Raw genomic sequence first — 20,702 nt, 5'->3', positions numbered from 1 at the left:
CGCAAACTGCAATTTAGTAAACCATAATTAAAATCAATGTTATAATATACGAAGTATAGTTTTATAAACAAATAAAACTACTAGGCAGTCCAAGTTCAGAAGGTATTTCCAACTTATTTACTTTTGATATTTTGACATCTAGATGTCAAGTGCAAAAGGTATATCAAGTTCTGTGGGAACACCTCTTGCCGAAGATGATAATGAGGAAGGATTCCTTGAGTAAGATGAAAATCACAAAATAAAACTACTATTTTTTAATTATCATTTGTGAGTTAAAAAAATTGGGAAAAAACCGCAAACCGCACCGCACCAAACCGTATTTTGCGGTGCGGTTTGGTGCAGTTTTGATAGAACTGCGGTTTGAAAAAAATCACAAACCACAATTTTGCGGTTTGGTGCGGTTTGAGATCCAAACCACACCAAACCGCACCATGCACAACCCTAATTGAGAGTAAAATTAATCACATCTTCACCAACAACATTCCAGAATTTTTGAAAAAAGATTGCGGACATATTATCGGGACGGGGTGCCATGGTGGGATGCATTTTGAAGAGTGCCTCATGAACCTCTTCACCTTTAAAAGGAACCGCCAGATCATCATATTGCAAGTCTGAGATCCTCGTATCCACTTTATCAATAACAGCTTCGGTCTCCCCTTGACCCCCAGACGCAAACAACTCCTCGAAATGAGCCACAAACACTTCTTCTATTTTCTCTTCTTCGTCATAAACGAAACCCGCTCTATCTTTGATTTTTCGAATGTGGTTTCTCTCCTTTCGTTGACTAGCTTTCTGATGAAAAAAGGTTGTATTTCTATCCCTACTTATAAGACAGTCCTGTCTGCTTCTTTGTCTCCAAAACAAGTTTTCTCTACTTTCCAGTTCATCCATTCTATCATCAAGGGCTCTCATTTGTGCAATTATATCATCAATTTGATCTTCCTTCATCAAAATCTCCATTCGAGCTCTACAATCACTCAACTCCTTAATAAGATCACCAAATTTATTCCGGCTCCACGCACTCAAGTTCAAAGAAGTATGAGCAATTTTTGAGCATAAATCGCCCCCCATCCCATGCATTAGCAACAATGTCTCCACACGACTCATCCCTTAACCAAATTTCCTCAAATCTATATTTTTTCCTCTTTTTTTCTTTCCCACCCCCTCATTGATGCACAACAAAATTGGGAGATGATAAGTCAGCTTTCACAAATGAGCCCGAGAACATCTCTCTCCATTCTCTATTAGCCAAAAATCGGTCTAGTCACTCTTGAACATTTCTCTCCCCTCCTCTATTATTAGTCCATGTAAAAGCATGTCCAATGAAACCTACATCTTCAAGTTCACAGACGTCTACTACCCTCCTTAAAATATCAGCCTCCATCAAATTAAAATCCCTTCCTCCTTTTTTTTCACTAGACATGAGCATCAGGTTAAGGTCACCTCAACACACCCACGGTCCACCAAAATTGTTGTGAAGATTTTCAAGAAGTGAGCCTGTCATGTGTTTATTTTCGTCTTCAGGGATGCCGTACAAACCTGTGAATCTCCACCCTTCATTCGGCCTTAACTTCACCCATGAGTCAATATGATTCAAGGAGTACGATAAAGTTTCAACATCAATCGTATTTTTCCACAACAGAGCTAGATCTCCACTTCACTTTATTTTATTTTTTATTTTCTCCATCTCGTGACTCTTCAATTTTGTTTCCGGCAAGAACATGATTTGGGGTTTTTCAAGAAAAGCAACATTTTTTAACGCATTCACGGCCGAGGTGTTCCCCAAACCTCTACAACTCCAACATAAGATGTAACTCATTGATCACCGAGAGCCCAAGGAGTGGGGCCCGCCACATTTTGTTCAGGGATTTCAATCTTGTGTTTTTTTTATTTTGGTCTACAACATTGTCATCATCCACCACCATCTCATCCTCTTCCTCACTTCTTCCCTACTGCCCCTTTTATTCCCAGCCACCTTCTTATCCTCCACCTCCCTTTTTTTTTCTCCTCTAAGGATCATAACACTCCTAAGCTTTCTTTCCTTCCCAACAGAAGAGTTGATTTTATCCACCCCCCCCTACAATTTCTCCTTCTATTTTTTGCTCACCCCCCACCAAAGTAACAATTTTATTTCTGACATGTTATTTTTCTCCCTTTTACCTCACTCTCCTTCCTTTTATCGTCCTCCCTTATTTCATCCATATCACCCTCTGACCGGAGCACACTTAAACCTTCCCCCTCCGCAATCAATTCCCTCCTAGCAGTCCTTAAGACCTCTTATCCTCACTACCACTAGCCACCTTCTGTAGTACGACTTCCCTGCTTTGCGGAGACCATATAATGCCTCTATCATTGTAAAATTTAGGTGAGGCAAAAATTAATTTTCTTGCTACTCCAATAGGCCCAAGCTTCACCACATTGTCATCATTATAGGATGGTGTTTTCTGTTCTTTGCTGAAAACTATAGTCTTTCCATCCAGGATTTCTCAAGCTCTCTTTCAGCTATATCGACTTTTTTCTTCTTCATTGGTGATGCCCGCAACCATAGTCCATATTGATAGACCATTTTTGATTCATCAGTCTCAACTTGTTCTTTGTATTGGCATTCTTTTTCAGTGTGATCCAACCTTCCACAAAAGAAACAGAAATCGACCAATCTCTCGTATTTTATATCAATCCATTGAGGTTGCTTATTGCCAGTAGCCAAAAGTCCCTTTCTCAACGACTTATTGATGTCAACTTGAATCTTTATTCTCATACATTCAGCCCAACCCAGAGGGTCTGAGTCGTCTACTTCCAGAAATCCGCCAAGAAATTCTCCAACGTTGTACAATTCCTCCAAGGATCGCTTGTTAAAGGGGGCATCCAACAAACGCACCCACACAGGGGTGTATTTGAAAAGTATTTTCGAGGGCTGTTCATCTCAAACTTCTTGTAAGAGCAGCAGTTTTTCGTCAAAAACCCACGGCCTGCCTTCTAGGACCCTTCGTTTATCCTCTTCACAGAAGAATTGAAACACAAACAAATTCCATTCCACAACCCTAATTTCAAATTTCTCCTTCAATCTTCATACATTCATTAGGGTTCTTTTCATCGCCTCCATATTATATGGCTTAACAGTCCATAGTTTACTCACCAAGGTGAGATTCAATTTATTTTTAGTATCATCGTTGACAATTTCTACATAATCACCTCCTAGCACAACTCCTTCGTCATCTGTTAAACGTAATTTTTCCCAATCCTTCAACAAATCGTTCTCCATTCTTGGCAAATAGAGTAAAAATTCGACAAAGATTCGATCAGATGGCTATGAAATTGTGAGCATATTGGTTGAGAAACAGGGGTTTACACCAGACGCACTCACAAATCCTAGCACGAGACTAACTCACCCTGCAGAGGGACTTTTTTTGTAAAATATTATTGTATTTAATTTCAAGGTAATTTTTTCATTTAATATTTAAACATAACCCGAAACATCACCCGGGTCCTAAACTAGATTATGTAATAACTAAACCTTTGTATGCTCTCTACCCATACAAGTCTTCACACAAGTTGCGAGTTATATATTTGTAATGTACGGGTCCATCTTTACCCAAGCGGCCAAACCACATAATGATCGATTTTGATGGTGTCGAACTTAGCGAGTTTGACCCCCAATGCACGGGCGCATGGGCATGGGGGCATTAACTAGGCTACAAAATGGCGTTACTTATACTCAATGCGCTTTCTTTTTTCAAACACCGATCTGTTTAAACTTTAAACCCAACTGTCAATGAATCGTATGAACTAACAAACATGAATTCCCTTTCTTTGTACCTGCTTTCATTCATCACTATCACTCTTACTTTCTTCTGTTTCATCGACCTCGCCTTTGCTCTCACCTCTGAAATCCCAGGTAAAATCTTTCCCTTTTTTTTTAAAATTTAATTTATAATTATGGGTTCGTTTCAATTGGAGTACTTTTTGTTTTTGCACTAGTATAGAAATATATGAAATGGGCAATTGTAAACTGTGAATTAAGATAAACATGATCCCAGAATTTGAATTTGTAAAAAGGGGTGAATTAAGTTTGATGGGCAATTTTTTCTATTATTTTTAATTATTTATGAACTGGGTTTTGATTTTTCAAATTTCAAATTTGATTAGGTAGGAGATTGTTGGATGATGAGTCCTCTAAACCCAGGTAATTTGAAGTATCATAGTTATTTTTTCTTCTGATTTTGAATATTTACTGTGTGATTTGGTTGTAATTTTGATTGATGTTTTTTTTTTTTTTTTTTTTTTTTTTTTTTTTTTTTTTTTTGCTGCACTATGTCACTGTTATCAATAATAAAGAGAGAATTTTTATTTTGTATTTATTTTATTTATATTTATGTAGGATTGATGTAACTAAAGGGTACATGAGTAATGAAGATTTAGAGAATGCTATTATGGCATTTGGTGAAAGGTGCAGTAACATTTCAAGGATATACAGGTTATTGATCGGCCTTTTTCCGCATTGATTTCTTTGTATTTTGTATTGTACATGATTGAAATTGAAACAATTTAACTATAATTATAATTTAAGTAATGATTCTCTCATGTACAGGGGAAAATAAATTTTTTTGAACTAAGTCTATTTTTCGCCAAATCATTTTGGGACTAAGGCTTTGTTGTTGTTGTAAATCTTTTTTCGGCTTTTTTTATTCAACCCAAAGTTGATTTCACTGACTTGAAATTATTCTCTCCTTGAGGGATTTTACATATTGCTGCTCAGTATTGGAAGGAGTGTCAATGGATTTCCACTGGTAGTTTTCTCTCTTGAATTGGTTTTGTTCTGTAGTGTGTTTAGCATTGACTAATGCCTGGTTGATTTGGTTGCATACAGTGGGTGATGGAAATTTCTGATAAACCAGAAAGCGAAGAGCCTGAACCTGCATTTAAGGTGAGTTGTCTATGTTTAGAAAGAGAGTTTTAAATGGAAGGTGGTCTTTCTGCTTGCAGTCAACAATAGTTGGTGCACCTATCAAATGCATTGAATAGCATGCAAGATGAGGGAAGGTGTATCTTTTTAACTTGCTAATTTGTTGACCTGTGATGTCGTTGATTCAGTTCATTGGAAATGTTCATGGAGATGAACCTGTTGGACGTGAGCTTCTAATACGTCTTGCAAATTGGCTCTGTGATAATCATGTGAAGGATCCACTGGTATTTCTCCTTACATTCTGGGGTAGGCAGTTATTCGACTTTTTATCTTTGCTTTCTATTTGACTGTGTATTTTTCCAAAAATATGCTGTTGCTGTGATAAATTTTGCTAGGTAAACAGTTCATTTAGATTATACGGAGTCATTAAAATGAAGCCTTACATAACTGAAAGATCCTTGGAAAATTCTTAGAAGAGCAACACCAATTGTATGTAGGGTAGTAAGGAACACCTTTTCTAACCCACAAATCCTATCTTACATCCAAATCCAGCTATTTGTTTTTAACAATAATACGCTTAGAACGCCCAGACAAGCTCCTGCCTGTAAATATATTCTCTTGAATTTCTCCCGTTGATCTCTCATAAGAGGTGTATTAATGTAATGAAAAAAATGGTGAGGTCAAACCTACTAATTCCATACAATCTTCCCCAATAATATGCAATCACTTCACAATGCAAGAAAAGAAAAGTCTTTACCTACAAATTTTGATTGCACGATATACATACAAACAGGTTTTTAAGTCTGCAGGTCATCAATAATGTTAATCCTCCCTTAGTAGATTTGATCTGTTCTGAAAATATCTGAGATTTTGCCCCACAAATGCAAATGAAATGCATGTGAAATTTTCTCTGAGTGATTTTAGACAACATTTCCAAGTAAATGAGCCAGAAAAATACCCCTACCACATTTTACTTGATGAATGTCTCCTACTTTGAAATTCTAAAGAGGATGTACCTATATTCAAGAAGGAAATCTGGTGTTAAAGGGAAGGGAAAGAGACACATAGACCCTGCTTCCTACTTCAGTCTCCTTCTAAGAGCTGTCATCTAGTTGGGTAATATACTGTCTTAATTTGAGATTTTATTGGCAGTTGAGCTTACAAAAGAGTAATTGGTGAAGGAAATTAAACCAAATCTGGAGGCTTAAAGGAGAAATGATATGTCAATCAAAGCTGGTGATAGAAAACAGAGTCTTCCTTTAAGTTTCTGTGGGTTTATGATAATCAATTGTAGCCAATTTTAGGAATTAAAAAGTGCATGATGTTTCTGTGTAATACTAAGACGCGTATAGTGCAATATGGCAATCTATTTTTGACCTTATGTGACTTTCACATGTATAAATCATGCACAAAAAGAGATGGTAATTATCTATTCAGGAGAAAAATAAGTTAAAATTTTGGGTGAAATATAGATTGAGACGTGAGGTTGATTATAGGTTTAGAAAATTTAGATTGAGGTATGTGAAATTGGTTAAGAGTGAGATGTGTAAAGCTGACTGTTGTTGAATTAAGAGATGGAGAGGTTAGAAAGAGAGATTGGGTCTCTCCTCTTGTACAGCTCCTACTTAAATAGTTCATCCCCACATGTAGAGAAACTCCGTGATAAATCTGGATGTACTATGCAAATAGTACATACCCTTGTTTTTTTGCTCATTTGGAGCTCTCTCAAATGAGACAATAGAAAGGCGTAGGTTTAGATGTACTGTACATCTGGATGCACAATGGAAATCGCCCTGCAGTAAGTTGCTGGAATGTGGACTACGAATGACAGTTTTTTTGCCCATGGATCAGGTGACTGGAAACTTTTTTTGTCACCTTTCTATTTTGAATATCATACTTTTACTTGTCCAGTTCCCATTTCTTATGTCTTCCATTAAGGGTGCCTTGTGAAATTCCCACATCTCACTTGCTATTTTTCATTGAAGAAAGGGAATGAGAGAAAAAGTTCTACATTTTCAGATCCTTTCTCTTTTAATATATATAAACATGAAATTTAAATGTGAGTGGATGAAAAGAGGTAAACAAGACATCCTCTTAAAGTGACAAAGTCTACGAGCAAAAACTTTATGTGATACTTGTGTGTTATTTTTATATATGTACCTTGCCAGCCAATACACAATAGAGAAAATGAATAATGAATAGTTTGAAAATTCACGAGATTTTTGTGTTTTCAGGCAACATTTATTGTAAAAAATGTACACCTTCATATACTACCATCAATGAACCCAGATGGATATGCTCTTAGAAAAAGAGGGAATGCCAAGAATATTGATTTGAATCGAGATTTTCCTGATCAGGTATGTTTTTGTTTGCCTTTTTCATCCTCATTATTGGGTTTGGAGTATGGACAGTTAGAGTTTTTTTTTTAAAAAGAACACCATGCTAAATATGTTTCTAAGAGTCACAAAAGTAATTTGTCTGAGAGTGAGGGGTAGCTTAAGTGGTTAGAGCTTCCCTCCCGGTTCCAAGAGATCTTGGGATCGATTCTCACCCCCGACCTTGTGGCTCTCTAAACACCAAAAAAAAAAAACAAAAAAAAAACAAAAGTAATTTGTCTCACATTGGTTGTCATTATTCCTGTCAAATTTGACAAAATCTTTTTGGGGTGTGCATTGCTGTTATTTCAGGTAGAATCAACAGTGCTTTTTTCTTTTTTTCCTGCCCTAAGTGATGCTTGCATGTCAATGTTCAGTCCCCTGCTCTTTGCCTAGCATCCTGTACTTATTTGTTAGCTATGAACCTATGTTTACTACAGATAATCACAAGATACATGTATCTTTTTCATGAATAGTTTCCAGAAATCGAATGTCTTGCTTTCTTGTCTTTTTGCACAAGGACATAGAAGCAGTGTTTTTTTTGGGGGTAATTTTTTGTTAACCAGAATTTTTGGTCTTCAAGGATATATGCTGTCTTGCAACTTTATTTAGGAAGATAGTCAAATATATTGATTTTAGAAAACAAGAAGTTTCAGAATTTCATGATAGTTATATAGCCATTGCGGTTTGATTTGGATGTTAGACGCACCTACCTTATTCATATTTTCCCTTTTAAATAATAAATAAAGGGTCTTTTCAGAATATAGATAGACTTTGTGATTTGAAAACAACTTGAAGGAAAGATGTGTTTTTCAAGATCCATCTTGAACCAGTTTATATTTGTCTTTTCTTATGGAGCTACTGATAATGGATTTTTATGGTTAACATGGCATATTAGTTTTTTGCTATCAATGACTTGGAGGATGCAAGGCAACCTGAAACAAAAGCAATTATGCGGTGGTTGAGAAGGATACAGTTTACAGCCTCTGCCAGTTTGCATGGGGTAGTTCCTTCTTGCCTCTTGTTTCTATAAATTCTGTCCATAGTATCCTACTCTGGCGTGATCATTTATCATTGAAAAAAAAAGAATTATGTATTTAATCTCCCTGTTGAAAAGCTGAATGTTTATACCGCAGTTGTTCCAAATAAATTACCATTAATAATTGTATGTTCATCTCTCTGTCGACTTATGGATATAGACTAGAATTCAAAAGTTGTACCTTTATTTCTCAGTTGGTCTATGGTTATAAAATTTTGTGAAGAGTTTGAAAAAGGTGTACATGTTCTATTCTCAGTCGATCTAGGGATATTGATTATAATTGGAAGAATGGATTATATCATGAATTGATAGGTCTTTATAAGGTTTATGAAATTTGATTATTGCTTAACATTTGATAAGAGACGAGCAATAAAAGTTAAGAACCTTCTGGTTAAGAAAAGGAAGGTAAAGGGTCTTGTGTCGAAAACTAGTTTTAATTTGTCATTAGTTCTTTGTTTGTTTCAAATTTTATTTAAAGTCTCAAATCTGTCATTTCCAGTTCCCGATAGACCCTGTCAAATTGACATAGTGTGAAATAATTAGGTATGTATTTATGGCATGCTTCTGTGTTGGCTTGGCTCTGATTAGCAAAATATTAAGATTTTAACCATTTTATTAGGTGTAAAGTACTGCATCACTTCTGACTTTCTGAGAGTTGATGAAGTGCAGATTGTTGGTTTTTTTACTTCAATCCTAGAGTTGATACCGAGCTTCTTAGAACTAAATTATGTCCAACATCTCCTGGCATGTCGTTCTCTTTCACTATGTGTTGTGCCTGTCTCCCCTTGCAGGCCTTTTCATTGTTACCAACAATGCCACTTCATGTTTCATTTTAAATGTTATTATTTTTTATTAGTTTTGATGTTAATAGATTTGGGCCTCAAATTGTTGAAAACTATTAAGAAATGACCTAATTCTGGTTTGCTACTGAACTCAAAATTTTGTGACACATACTCACATGTGCTCACTAAAGGTTGGAATTCGTTAATGGGGGATGGTGCTGCTGCTTATCAGAATATTATATGTGGCTTGCTGGATGATTGATTACAGTAGGGTTTGTTTAGCATCACTGTGGTTTTCTGTTTTTTGGTTTTTGTTTTTTCAAATCATATGATATATGTCATATAATGAATTAAAATTAGTCAAACTTATTAAAATCATAATAATTTCGAAAATTGACAACAGAAAAGTGGAAACACATTTTTCTTATTTTCTGTTTTTGGTTTTTTTGTTTTGAAAAAAACAGAAAACAAAAAACGTTGCCAAACAAGTCCGTAGTGGTTTGATGTATGATTTACCTTGATTTTGCAGGGTGCTCTTGTTGCAAATTATCCTTGGGATGGCACTCAGGATAAAAGGTATAATATTTTCTAAAATCCTTTACTTGTATTTTAGCACTGCTTGTATGTTTAGAGAGAGAACCATAGCACCATATGACCTACTTGTGTGTTAAGTGAACCATAGAAAACCTGCTTGTGTGGTTTTAATTTCTGCAGTGAGCCAGTTAGACATCTTTCAGAAACCCTAGAGTACCCGATTCATCCATTTTATTCTGCAATGAGTAGCTTGATCTCATTTATAGATTGCTGTTTTGTTATTTATAGATGTACCTTCATGTGGCAAGGTGGTACTTTCTAGATAGATTAAGGGTCAATCTGTAATTGAATAATGATTGGATGATTAAGGATAATGAGCTGGACTATAATAAACTTGACCCTTAAGAAGGGTATTTTCTCCATTAATTGTGATTGGGCTTAGGAGATGGGCTAATATCATTAAGGGTCAAACACTAACCAAACGATCCAAATGTTCGGCCATCCATCTTTTAAGCGATGAAGAAGCCAAAGACAATGATGATGCATAGACTATTAGGGCTTTCAAAAACAAATAATTATCTTGTTATAATTTAGTTAATTGCTTATATTAATGGTATTTTTTTTTGTAAATTATTATTTTTCTATAACCTCATGCTAAATGTTATCCTAAATGAATGAAAGCAATTCTTACACAAAATTAGGATTTAGCATACTAAATTTCAAGGTTTACAAATTAAGGGGGACATTTGTAATACTAAGAATTATTTAGTTGACTTTTTAGAATGCAATTTGGGCTAAAATGGCAATAAAGTGGATCAAAAGCCACATTAAATTACTATTAAAAGCCAAAGAAAGACAAACAACACAATTTGTAACAAGGCACATGCCAAACATACAAGAATTTAGGTGTCATTTGGTTGACTAAAAAAAAACAATAGGAATTGAAATTCTTTTAGGGAAGTAGAAATTCCTAGGATATTCCATACAAAATGAATGAACTTAATTACGTAAGGAGACCTAGGTAAATGTATATTCTCATGGTTAATGATTAACCAAACAACTAGCATTTCCTTGGAAATCCAATTACAAGGGAATATAATTCTCTAAGAAATTTGCGATTCCTACATTCAATCAACAAGACATCAATTAAGAGAGGATAGTGCCAAAATTTATTTGGACGTGGTTAGAAGATCCTCAATTTCTAGAGTTAAGTATAATAATGGGGTTTTTGGGACCTAGAGTCACTTTTCCGGCCAAATACTAATCAAAGGTGAGTTAAGAAGATAGTCCCTTAGTTAAAAAGATAGTGCCCTATTAATATTAAAATTATTATTGATCTTTATACATATTTTTTTCCATCAAACATATAATTTACATATAAGTAAAAATAAAAACCACAATTGGATTTCCTTATTAGGGACCAATTACTTTTCTATTTGGATGGAAATATTAATTGCTGAAAGCCTAAAATATATGTATTTTATTATACTAACAACAATCATTCTTTAAGAAAAAAATATGATACTAACATAATCAAATACTAACATTATTAAAAATGATAAACATTGAGTATGACCTTATTAAAATACTAACATAGTCAAATATTAAATATGTATTTATGTTAGTATTTGATTATTGTTTAAATTAATGTTGAAGTCACACATAAAAAGTAAGTAATTCGTAGGTAAAATATACAAAATCTACAAGTAGAGAGTATCATGCAACGTAAAAAAACATAATCCCTTAGTTAAAAACTCAGTCCCTTAATTTATTTATATCCATTTCAGATTTTTAAGGACTAACTGACTAAGAATCTATGTTTTTTGGAAATTTGGCAAGTAATTAATGGGAAGGAACCTATGTTTTTACTCTGGTGGGTTAAAGTGTAGTTAGTTGGCCGGATTATCAACCCTAGGTCCTAAAAGGTGAAAAAAAAAAACATTGAGGTTCCAAAAGGTGAAAAATCTAAAAACTTAGTCCCCATCTTTATACTTAAGTCCAATTTCTATTAGTAGTGGCAAGCAAAATGAACATTAACCAAAAAGATACAACGATTGCTCTTTTGTAGTATTCTTTATTGTTTTTCTTAGCCTCCTCTTGGCTTAGTAAGCAGGCCTTAGTTTAGTAGGTTTTAGTGAATAACAATTGAAGAATCAACTTTCCAATTTCTTGTAACCGGGTAATTTTCCTCTCTCGTTGAATGCAATTGTGAGCCTGATTTCTTTGTTTTTCTCAATGACTATCACCGGTTTAATAATTTTGTTTGATTATGCTTATGAATATAGAACTCCATCCGTTTTTTAAGTGACATGGTAGCTTCCGCACAGAGTTTTAAGAGAAATGTATAGAGTGTAGGGTGATTTGTTGAAGAATTTATTATTAGGCTGTGATTTGAAAGTAATAGTAAAGATTGTAAAAGTGAGGATCATGAGAATTGAGAATAAATAAATAAATAATGTAAGATGAAGTAGTGGGAACCAAAAGAAAGAAATAACTAAAATTAGTATGACTTTTCTTTAAAAAGAAATTGTTTGGTCTAAAAAACCGAAGGTTTAAGGGTAGTGTCACTTAAAAATCAAATGGAGTAACTGCTTTTATTTTATGTAAAAGTTCATAAGGTCACTTAACTGGCAATAGACAACTTTAAGAGCAGTTCGAGCACCCTAGATCCACTTGATAGGGTACTACTGGTTTGTTTGTCATTGACTAACGATCATGGTTTAAAAATGCGGATGCACTGTATCAATGCGAGCGAATTATAACGGTTTTCAAGTTTATTGTAACGAGATATCATAATTTGTTATGGTGCAAAATAATTAACCGCAATATTGGTCTTTACATCTGATAAATAAATTTTACTCAGTTGAGATAAACAGCTACAATTTCTTGACTCACGATTTTTCCACATGACTCTACTGGAAACCAAAAAAAAAGAATAAATATGTGAGAGTAGAGAGAAAGAAACTGGTAATGATGTCTGAGTGTGGTAGGTGAAGCCGTGAAGGTGAGGGGTAGGGAAAGTGGGTGTGAGACAACTGTCTTTTTTTTCTTTTATTTATATATTTACTTTTTAAAGAGGCAACTTAACCAACCGTTCGAATTCCCACATGTTTAAAATTTTAGTGTTATCCTTTCTTATTCGAATTTCCACATGTTTGGCACATTTTTTGTTACATTTTGGGTTGCCTATCTTTTTTCCGGCTTATATGGTCAGCAGGTAATGTCATGTGGCTTTTGATCCACTTTGTTGTCATTTTAGCATAAATTGTGTTATAAAAAGTCAACCGAATAACTTTTAGTGTAATAATGTAATATTGTAAGATATAGTGAGAATGATATTAGCATTCGAAAGTCGTCTAATATTGTGAGTCTAGTATTAGGGAACTTACATAACGTGGTCTAATGTGATTAGGGAATGTCATTGTTAGGGGTATGATGGATGGCACTTTAGGAAGTCTAGTGTTGCTATGTTATGTGGTGTGTGTTTGTATAAATATGTGATTGATTAATGATAATTACTTGTGACGAATATTGTAACCTTGTATTGGTTTCCAAAAGTCTTTTTGTGAATCTAACAAGATGTCATTTGATCTGCATGGAAATATGTGGAATTGGTCTTCATTTGTTTAAATGTTTCTTAAATTTGAAGCATTTTATTCTTTCCTTTGCATGGACAGTGTAGTTTTCTTATCATATTCGTCAGCATCTTGTTATTCTTATGTTCAAAAGTTAAGATTTATCTGCATAATCTTCGCTTTCGATCTTGAGCCAACTTTTGTTTAAGTTTTGGGCTTGTACTCATTAATTTAATTATTATTCAGAAAGGAATACTACGCAACCCCTGATGATGAAACATTTCAGCTTTTGGCTAGTCTGTATAGTCAATCTCACTATAACATGTCTACAAGCAAAGAGTTTCCTGGAGGTATAACCAATGGAGCAGCTTGGTGAGCCTTTGTTTAACTTCTTAAGCTAGTGGATCACATCTGCTGATTTTTTATCAGCATTTTTAGTCTTATATATACATGTGAAATTTAACCATTTAACGAAACCACAATGAAGGTATCCCATCTATGGAGGCATGCAAGATTGGAACTATATACATGCTGGTTGTTTTGAGTTGACATTGGAAATAAGTGACAATAAATGGCCTAATGCTAGTGAGGTTAGCTATTATTTTTTTACCTTCTATGTGTGGTTTTTCTATGCACTTAAAGTATTGTTTTTATATATATTTTTTAAAGATTTTTATCATAAAAAAATTTATTTTGTTTTTATGTAATTTTCTTTCCATATATTTTTTATATTCTTGTATAATCAGCACTACTTTGTAAAATTGGATTCAAGATTTGTGGTGCCTTGATTCTACTTAATAACGATCCTTGATGGTATGTTTGGTTAGTATTAATATATGGTGGTAATAAGAATGAATTTTTATGGTATGCCTTGATTCAAAGAATGAATTTTTATGGTATGCCTTGATTCTACTTCACTTTGATGGTAATGGTAGCTAGCTGATCCTAGCTCCAATTATCTCTTTTTCTTCACAAATTTACATTACCATTTGGGGGTTGTATTGGAAATTTATGAAGACACAAGTTTGGGGATAAGATTACATTATTATGAACATTAGAATGTTATTTAGCTTGCTTACACTTACGGTGTGTTTGGATTGAAGGAAATGGAGGGAAAGGAAGAGAAGAGAAATGGAGAGATGAGATATCTTTCATTTGGATAACAAATGAGGTAGGAAGGGAATTGGAGGGGAGAGAAATGGAGGGATTAAATTGTACTAAATTGATCCCTCCATCAATAGAGAGATTTGGAAGGAAAACTCACCATTCCTCCCTCCCCGACCTTTCCCTCTCCTCCTCTTCTCCTCCCTCCCCTTCTTTTCCTTCTCCTTTCTTTATCCAAACACACTGTTAAATCCATTTATATTGCCGCCGTATTTAACCAGTTACCAGACAGACCGTCAATGATTTTCTACGTATATTTAAGTGCTTTACATTAGATAATATTAGTTACAAGCTTCCTGATCATGTTGGTTTACTCTCTGATGTGCAGCTTCCTACAATTTGGGAGTATAATAAAATGAGCATGTTAAATCTGGTGGCTGCTACTGTGAAGGTATTCTTGATAATTGTTTCATAATGTCTAATCCTTGTCCCATTTCTCATATCCAGTAATTTAACTAACAAGAATTGTCTTATTTGACAGACGGGAGTCCATGGAAGGATTTTTTCATCAGATACTGGGAGGCCATTGCCAGCCTCAATCAATATCAAGGGATTTAATCAGACGGTGAGTTCTTTGCTGACTATTTCTGTAAAAATGTTTTAGACAAAAAAGCTCTAGATTAAAATCTGGAACCTCTCCTTCAACTGCACCTGAATGTTTCCTGAAAACTGTAAAGTTTACCAGTCCTATTTTTTCTTCTTTTTGAGAAAAAAAAAGGGGGGGTGGGAGGGGGGTTCCTTTCTTCCACATCTCGCACTGGTGAGGCTGGGTTGCTTATGTGTAACATTATCAGATTTCGCCAACTGTGGATCCATTAGCCTATTAGGTAATTGTTCGTGATGTTGTGAAGTTCAATTTCAAAATTTTATAAGATTTTCTTCTGAATTCGAGCTTCTGTCTGTTTTTTCAGATTTAACTGTAAATCACATCAAAACAAATTCCTGTCTCACCTATCCTTCTTGTGACAACTGGTCTAATTTGCATGCAGTCTGAATGAATTATCAGAAGTCCCTTGCCCTATGATTTGGAGCATTAGTGACATGTGCTGTTTTGTCTTTTGCGTCTGGCCTCTTTTTATATGTCTATTTGGTAATATAGCTGCAATTATATATTTACGTAATGACTTTGCCTGGATGAAACTCATGTGGTTCTTGCTTTTATAATTCATCGAGTCTGCCCATGACATGTTCGGCCCACTTAAAGTCTCAGAATTTGAAATGGGTGATATGCTTTATAATACCTTTTCTTTTTCTTAATCACAGGTGAAAGCTGGACGTCTATTTGCTGATTACCATCGTTTACTTGTACCAGGGATCAAATATCAAGGTGTTTTGTCTGGAATCTCTTATCTTCCTAGTAATTATGTTTTTCCTGTTATCCACTATTCACATACTCTGCTTTTTTATAATTTTTACTTATTTATCTACGAGTATTAAGCAAATAATGAACAGAGGAATGGCTTCTTTCTGTATCCCTTGTCTATTGGGTTTTTTTTTTTTTTTTTTTTTTTTTTTTTTTTTTTTGGTTGGTGAAGCTACTTAAGTTATACCTTGTTGTTTGTTACAGTCACAGCCTCGAGTCCAGGTTATAAGTCTAAATCGACCACTATCTTTCTCGAGGAGGGAGCCACAACAGCGGACTTTGTTCTTGAACCAGAAATCAGTAGTGTGGGGAAAATAGTAGAAACTGGTTGCCCTTGCTCTGGCAGCAACAAAAATAGGCTTGAAGTGGTTGATATACTTGCTCACCCTCAAATGGAGATTTCTCTCGTCATTGTTGTTGCATTTGCGTTCCTTTTGCTTTTGTACAGAAGAAAACTCTGTTTTAGTCTTCCAAAACATAGACAATCAGCTGGGTCTAAAAGACCGGTTGTTGTATGAACCTCATCTTGCTCTTTTTAATACATTAGGAAACTGTAACCTATGTTAGCACGTTACCATAGCATTGGTTGCCACAGCCATAGAGCATTACCACAGGCAAGGAAAACAGCTTCGAGCAAATTCTGTATAAGCGTAATTGTAGAAATACTTCGTACGTTGTAACTTTTGTATACTAATTTATCATATGTCGTGAGCCAAAGTAGTTCTTCCAATGACATGTAGCAAACCAATTGATTATAAGAATCTCATACGGTATTTGGAATGATTCTCAAATTCAGCAGAAACCAATATTTCTAAGTTGTACAAAAGAGTCGAAATCTTCTTGGCTTTTTAGCAGGCTAAGCCGTACATAGCGATCTTCAGCTTCGAATAATCGACCCCTACGACCGAGGATTCCAGCTTCTTTTAGTACTTGATAACAATCTTCATCTTCTTCTCTCTCGCATTTCAACCATGCATATGCTGCCGTGGTCCAAGATCATTCATAACATCAACAAAAAAAAAAAAATTGTGGTACCTCAGGAGACGTAAAAGTCAAACTGTTGTAATTTTAATAAAACAAAGAAAGTATATGTAGACGAATCAAATTTGAAAGGTGAGAAAATATTACTCCGTACCTGGGGAAGGTTCTCTAACTCGTTGATAGAAAGAGCAGAATTGAGGAGGTATGTGTTGGAGGGAGAAGCGCGATGAATAAGACAAGATTGTGGTTAGTCCTTCCCATCTTTCCTTCATTATTTTGTGTCCAGATTCGAATATTTCTCTTCCACCTTCATCAACGATAGCTTTCAATAGCTTCAATACTCGCAATTTAGTATCATGAGACACACCTATCGTATTATGCATCACATAACTATCCATTTTTTGATGTACAACCTCGTCCTTCACCAATGCCCACCTACATTTCTGAGGAAATTAAAGTGCGGAGTAACTCTTCTTTACTTTCACGTTCTATTTGTTTGATTCATCTCAATGTATGTAGTTTATTTTGGCTTATACAAGAAGTACCTATATACATATACACGAAGTATATGACTATATGAGTGTCAAGGTTCCCTAGTCTTTAACGAGTTTTATCATCATATCACGTACATATGATTTCAAACAATATATCGATTCAAATAAATTAAGAAATTAAGCTAAAACGCGGCTAATATGGATTAGAAGGAGTAGATAACTGTACCCGAATCTGCTGCCAGCATGACCAGTTAGCTTGGAGATGGAGAATAGCATGAGATCTTCAGCAGCTGGGGTTGTAATAGCAGTGTAATGAGGCCAATAATAGACACGATCATGAATAGTCTTAACTGAGGGTCCTGTAAGAACACTCTCTTTAAATTGACCACCTGGATTGTTTGGGGATGTCACAAATTCTATAAATGTAACATTTTCATTGCTTGTTTTGTTCTTCCATAAGGATGTGTCACCTTTAAACTCGTATGCACGAGATTGAAACAACTCAGTTTGGGATTTGTATATTTAAAAGAAAAAAAAATAATAATAATTATAACAGACAGAAGTAAGTGATTAAAAATAAATGATAGATGATGGAACTAAACAAGGGCGGATCCAGAGTTTATTTATAGACCGGGTCGAAGTTATAAAGAATTTCAATTAATAAAGCTATAAAGAAATATGAATATAAAAAATCCACACGGAAAAAAAAAAAAAAAAAGAAAAAAAAAGAGTGCAAACAAGGGGAATTGAACCCTTGATCTTCCTACATCTATATATCAAGTAACTAACCAACTACAAAACTTATACAAAGTATATTTTACACAAAGATTTTTTATTTATATGTATCAAAATCTGGGCATAGGGGGCCAAGGCCCGGGTAGGCCACCCCCTAGATCCGCCTATGGATCTAAAAATAATACGAGTATTTATTAGTGAGGATTATTAGATTAAGATTGACGGATTTCTATTTGGATTACATGAATCATCAATTTTATATCACAATCTTTTAAAAAAACATAATAAAATGTAAGTTTGGGTTGATTGACCATTTGACCCTACAATCTTTAATGTGGCTTCGTCCATCATACATCAACAAACATTATGCTTATGGTATGAATGATCTCATAATTAAAATAATGATATACATAAATAATGCAGGGTACTTGTTAAGTCATTTTTTTCTAATCAAATTGAGGTAGTTTTTTTTTTCCCCCCTCATATAAGTACTATGTAATAATAATCTATAACTTACACTGTTATTATCTATAACCACTTTAATTAAAAGTCAAAAAGTTAAAGAGCAGAAAATAGTGGTACTAGCATGTTCCAAAGTTGTAATATAAGTCTATTGTGGTCTCGAGTGTCTAGACACAACACATAGGATAAATTACACGTGAGCTCTATTTACGAAAGATCAGCACCACACGACTTTTTCTTAATAAGTTTCAAGTAAAGTAATGTGAATATATACCGGGTAAAAAGGGATGGAAGCAACCACAAATGCAGGACTAGAGGAGTTAGAGGAAAGAGCATTCACAGCAGCATTAAGTAGTTGAGTAGAGCCAGTCCCAAATACAACATGCCTTCCTTCAGTTTCTGCATTTCCAACCAACTCATGCACTTTGCGAATGTACTTCTCTAGCTCCGTTGATAGCTTCCGACCGTCGTCGTCGACCGGTATGTATGTATATCCCATTCGATGCCATCCTGATACCAACACTCCACTGCTTTCCTTTTTACTCATCCAGTAAGGCTCCATATACATAGGATTCCCACTGCAAAATATTACACACATAGACATAATAAAGTTACTCCTAGAATGAAAATCTAATAAGTTCATTCAATTAAGGTGTGATTAAGATAAAATAAAGGTTAACAAGCTCTAGTACTATAATATATGGATAATGGATTTGATATAAAAATATATTTTGAATAATATAACAATTAACAAATAATCATTATGACAAACTTACTACTTGATTGGTGTAAATAATATTTTATTTTACTTACCTGAGCTAAGGAAAAGTGTAACTTAAAATAGAGTATACACCAGATACTCCCTCCGTATTTTTTTAAGTGATACATTTTCCATTTCCGGCCGTGTTTTTTTAAGTGATATATTTCCTTTTTTGGCAAAACAATACATTAAAATATTATATCTCTCTCCTCTCATGGCCCCCACCCAAACCCACTACTACTTTTTTATTATATTTTTCCCCTCACATTCATTACTTTTCAATAAACTATTAACCCCACTATCTTTCTTTAACAATTTTTTAATACTCCACTACCCCCACTTACCTCTTATTTTATTTAAGTCAATTAAATTGCCTAAATCTATGTGCCGGTCAATATGTATCACTTAAAAAAACACGGAGGGAGTACCAAAAGTTATACAACTAAGCACAAAGAAAAGTGTATACTCTATTATAAGAGTATAATCAATTACATGAAAGTATTGATTCATGTTACAATTAAGAGCAAGTTCTAGATTGGCTAGAAAATTTTGATTAAATAATCTAATTGAGTATTGTGTAAAAAAAAATTACTCTTAATTGTCAAATATGGTTGTTGGATTGATTTTGCTTGACTTGAGAAGAGTTGTGTAAGATTTTTTTTATTTTTTTTAATTTTTTTGTCTTCTAAAAAGGTCTCTAATAACCAATTTAAGTATAAAGAAAAGTGCATGTTATGTGGACACCAAAATTCTTGTGAGTTGACTTAGCTTATAGAGTACTGTTACGTATTTACGTGGTCTGTAGTACATGGTAAATGTACATAAAAATTAATCGTGATTGTTATGTTAGATATTGAACAAGGAAATTAAAGACCAAGAAACTCCTTACTCATCAACATCTGCAACGCATGGCAAAGAAAGAAGAGAGCAATCAGGGGCAGTGTAACAACTGTAGCACTCGCACACTGGTTTTCCATCAACAACCAGGCCATCTAAGAACGCCCTTCCATGTCCGGAACACGATATAGCCGCCACTTCCTCCGCCTCAATTGCCGCCTCTCGTGACCAACTTAGCTGAGTACTTAGACTACTTACTTCACCCCACTTTACATTCAAGTATAAACCACTAAACACAATATTTAGGATTATTGAGCAAAGCAATAAGCATACGTGCTTAGCCATGCATGAATGAGCACTTTTAACTTGAGAAAATGCTAGCTTCTTTTAATTGGTCTAAATATGGATAATTAGACCCTCATAATTGAAGATGAAATCAACACTCTACCCATTATTTTATATGCCAATCAAAATCAAATAAAGCAAGGTGGAGTTTTACAAATATAGATACAAAAGATTGATATTATTCACTTTTTTTAATACATAGACAAGATATATACAGTTGAAATGACATTAAAATCTTTATTGATCAATTAGCAATCATTAAGCACCCTATCTTATAATATTATACCTTTGGATTCCATAGAAAGTTTGACTAGGTTACTAAGGTCAATATTTATTTTATGTAATAATACTAC

The 20,702-nt window shown here is 34.4% G+C and overlaps 2 protein-coding genes across 3 annotated transcripts; one reads left to right on the top strand and one right to left on the bottom strand.

Annotated features, from left to right (window-relative positions):
- Positions 1-1,973: 1,973 nt before the first annotated feature.
- On the top strand, positions 1,974-16,508 carry LOC110704163 (carboxypeptidase SOL1-like). 2 transcript variants are annotated; one of them, XM_021881947.1, is made up of 15 exons: positions 1,974-3,895; positions 4,147-4,183; positions 4,379-4,474; positions 4,757-4,787; positions 4,868-4,924; positions 5,092-5,187; positions 7,138-7,260; positions 8,177-8,281; positions 9,629-9,675; positions 13,455-13,580; positions 13,696-13,798; positions 14,701-14,763; positions 14,854-14,937; positions 15,636-15,699; positions 15,940-16,508. In XM_021881947.1, the coding sequence occupies exons 1-15, from the start codon at positions 3,796-3,798 to the stop codon at positions 16,251-16,253; spliced, it is 1,446 nt and encodes a 481-aa protein (XP_021737639.1). In that variant the 5' UTR covers positions 1,974-3,795; the 3' UTR covers positions 16,254-16,508. The 2 variants fall into 2 exon arrangements, with proteins under 2 accessions (XP_021737639.1, XP_021737640.1); XM_021881948.1 differs by lacking the exons at positions 1,974-3,895; positions 4,147-4,183 and having other exon boundaries at positions 4,380-4,474; positions 4,734-4,787.
- On the bottom strand, positions 16,406-20,491 carry LOC110704164 (tryptophan aminotransferase-related protein 4-like). Its single transcript, XM_021881949.1, has 5 exons — positions 20,057-20,491; positions 18,676-18,985; positions 17,437-17,726; positions 16,871-17,151; positions 16,406-16,715 (listed from the first exon to the last, which is right to left on the bottom strand). The coding sequence occupies exons 1-5, from the start codon at positions 20,347-20,349 to the stop codon at positions 16,528-16,530; spliced, it is 1,362 nt and encodes a 453-aa protein (XP_021737641.1). The 5' UTR covers positions 20,350-20,491; the 3' UTR covers positions 16,406-16,527.
- Between the last annotated feature and the right edge of the window lie 211 nt (positions 20,492-20,702).

Source organism: Chenopodium quinoa, unplaced genomic scaffold, assembly GCF_001683475.1.
Source record: "Chenopodium quinoa cultivar QQ74 unplaced genomic scaffold, ASM168347v1, whole genome shotgun sequence".
Classification (NCBI taxonomy): Eukaryota; Viridiplantae; Streptophyta; class Magnoliopsida; order Caryophyllales; family Amaranthaceae; genus Chenopodium; species Chenopodium quinoa.
The sequence above is the reverse complement of the archived record's forward strand: the minus strand, read 5'-3'. Positions and strand labels throughout refer to the sequence as shown.

Bases quoted from the DNA above. Each gene is read 5' to 3' on its own strand.
- LOC110704163 (XM_021881947.1), top strand. From the start codon at position 3,796: ATGAATTCCCTTTCTTTGTACCTGCTTTCATTCATCACTATCACTCTT. The intron at 13,581-13,695 runs GTGAGCCTTTGT...ACCACAATGAAG, and splicing joins ATAACCAATGGAGCAGCTTG to GTATCCCATCTATGGAGGCA. The intron at 13,799-14,700 runs GTTAGCTATTAT...TCTGATGTGCAG, and splicing joins AATGGCCTAATGCTAGTGAG to CTTCCTACAATTTGGGAGTA.
- LOC110704164 (XM_021881949.1), bottom strand. From the start codon at position 20,349: ATGGCTAAGCACGTATGCTTATTGCTTTGCTCAATAATCCTAAATATT. The intron at 17,152-17,436 runs GTACAGTTATCT...TCAGAAATGTAG, and splicing joins CATGCTGGCAGCAGATTCGG to GTGGGCATTGGTGAAGGACG. The intron at 16,716-16,870 runs GTACGGAGTAAT...GGACCACGGCAG, and splicing joins AGTTAGAGAACCTTCCCCAG to CATATGCATGGTTGAAATGC.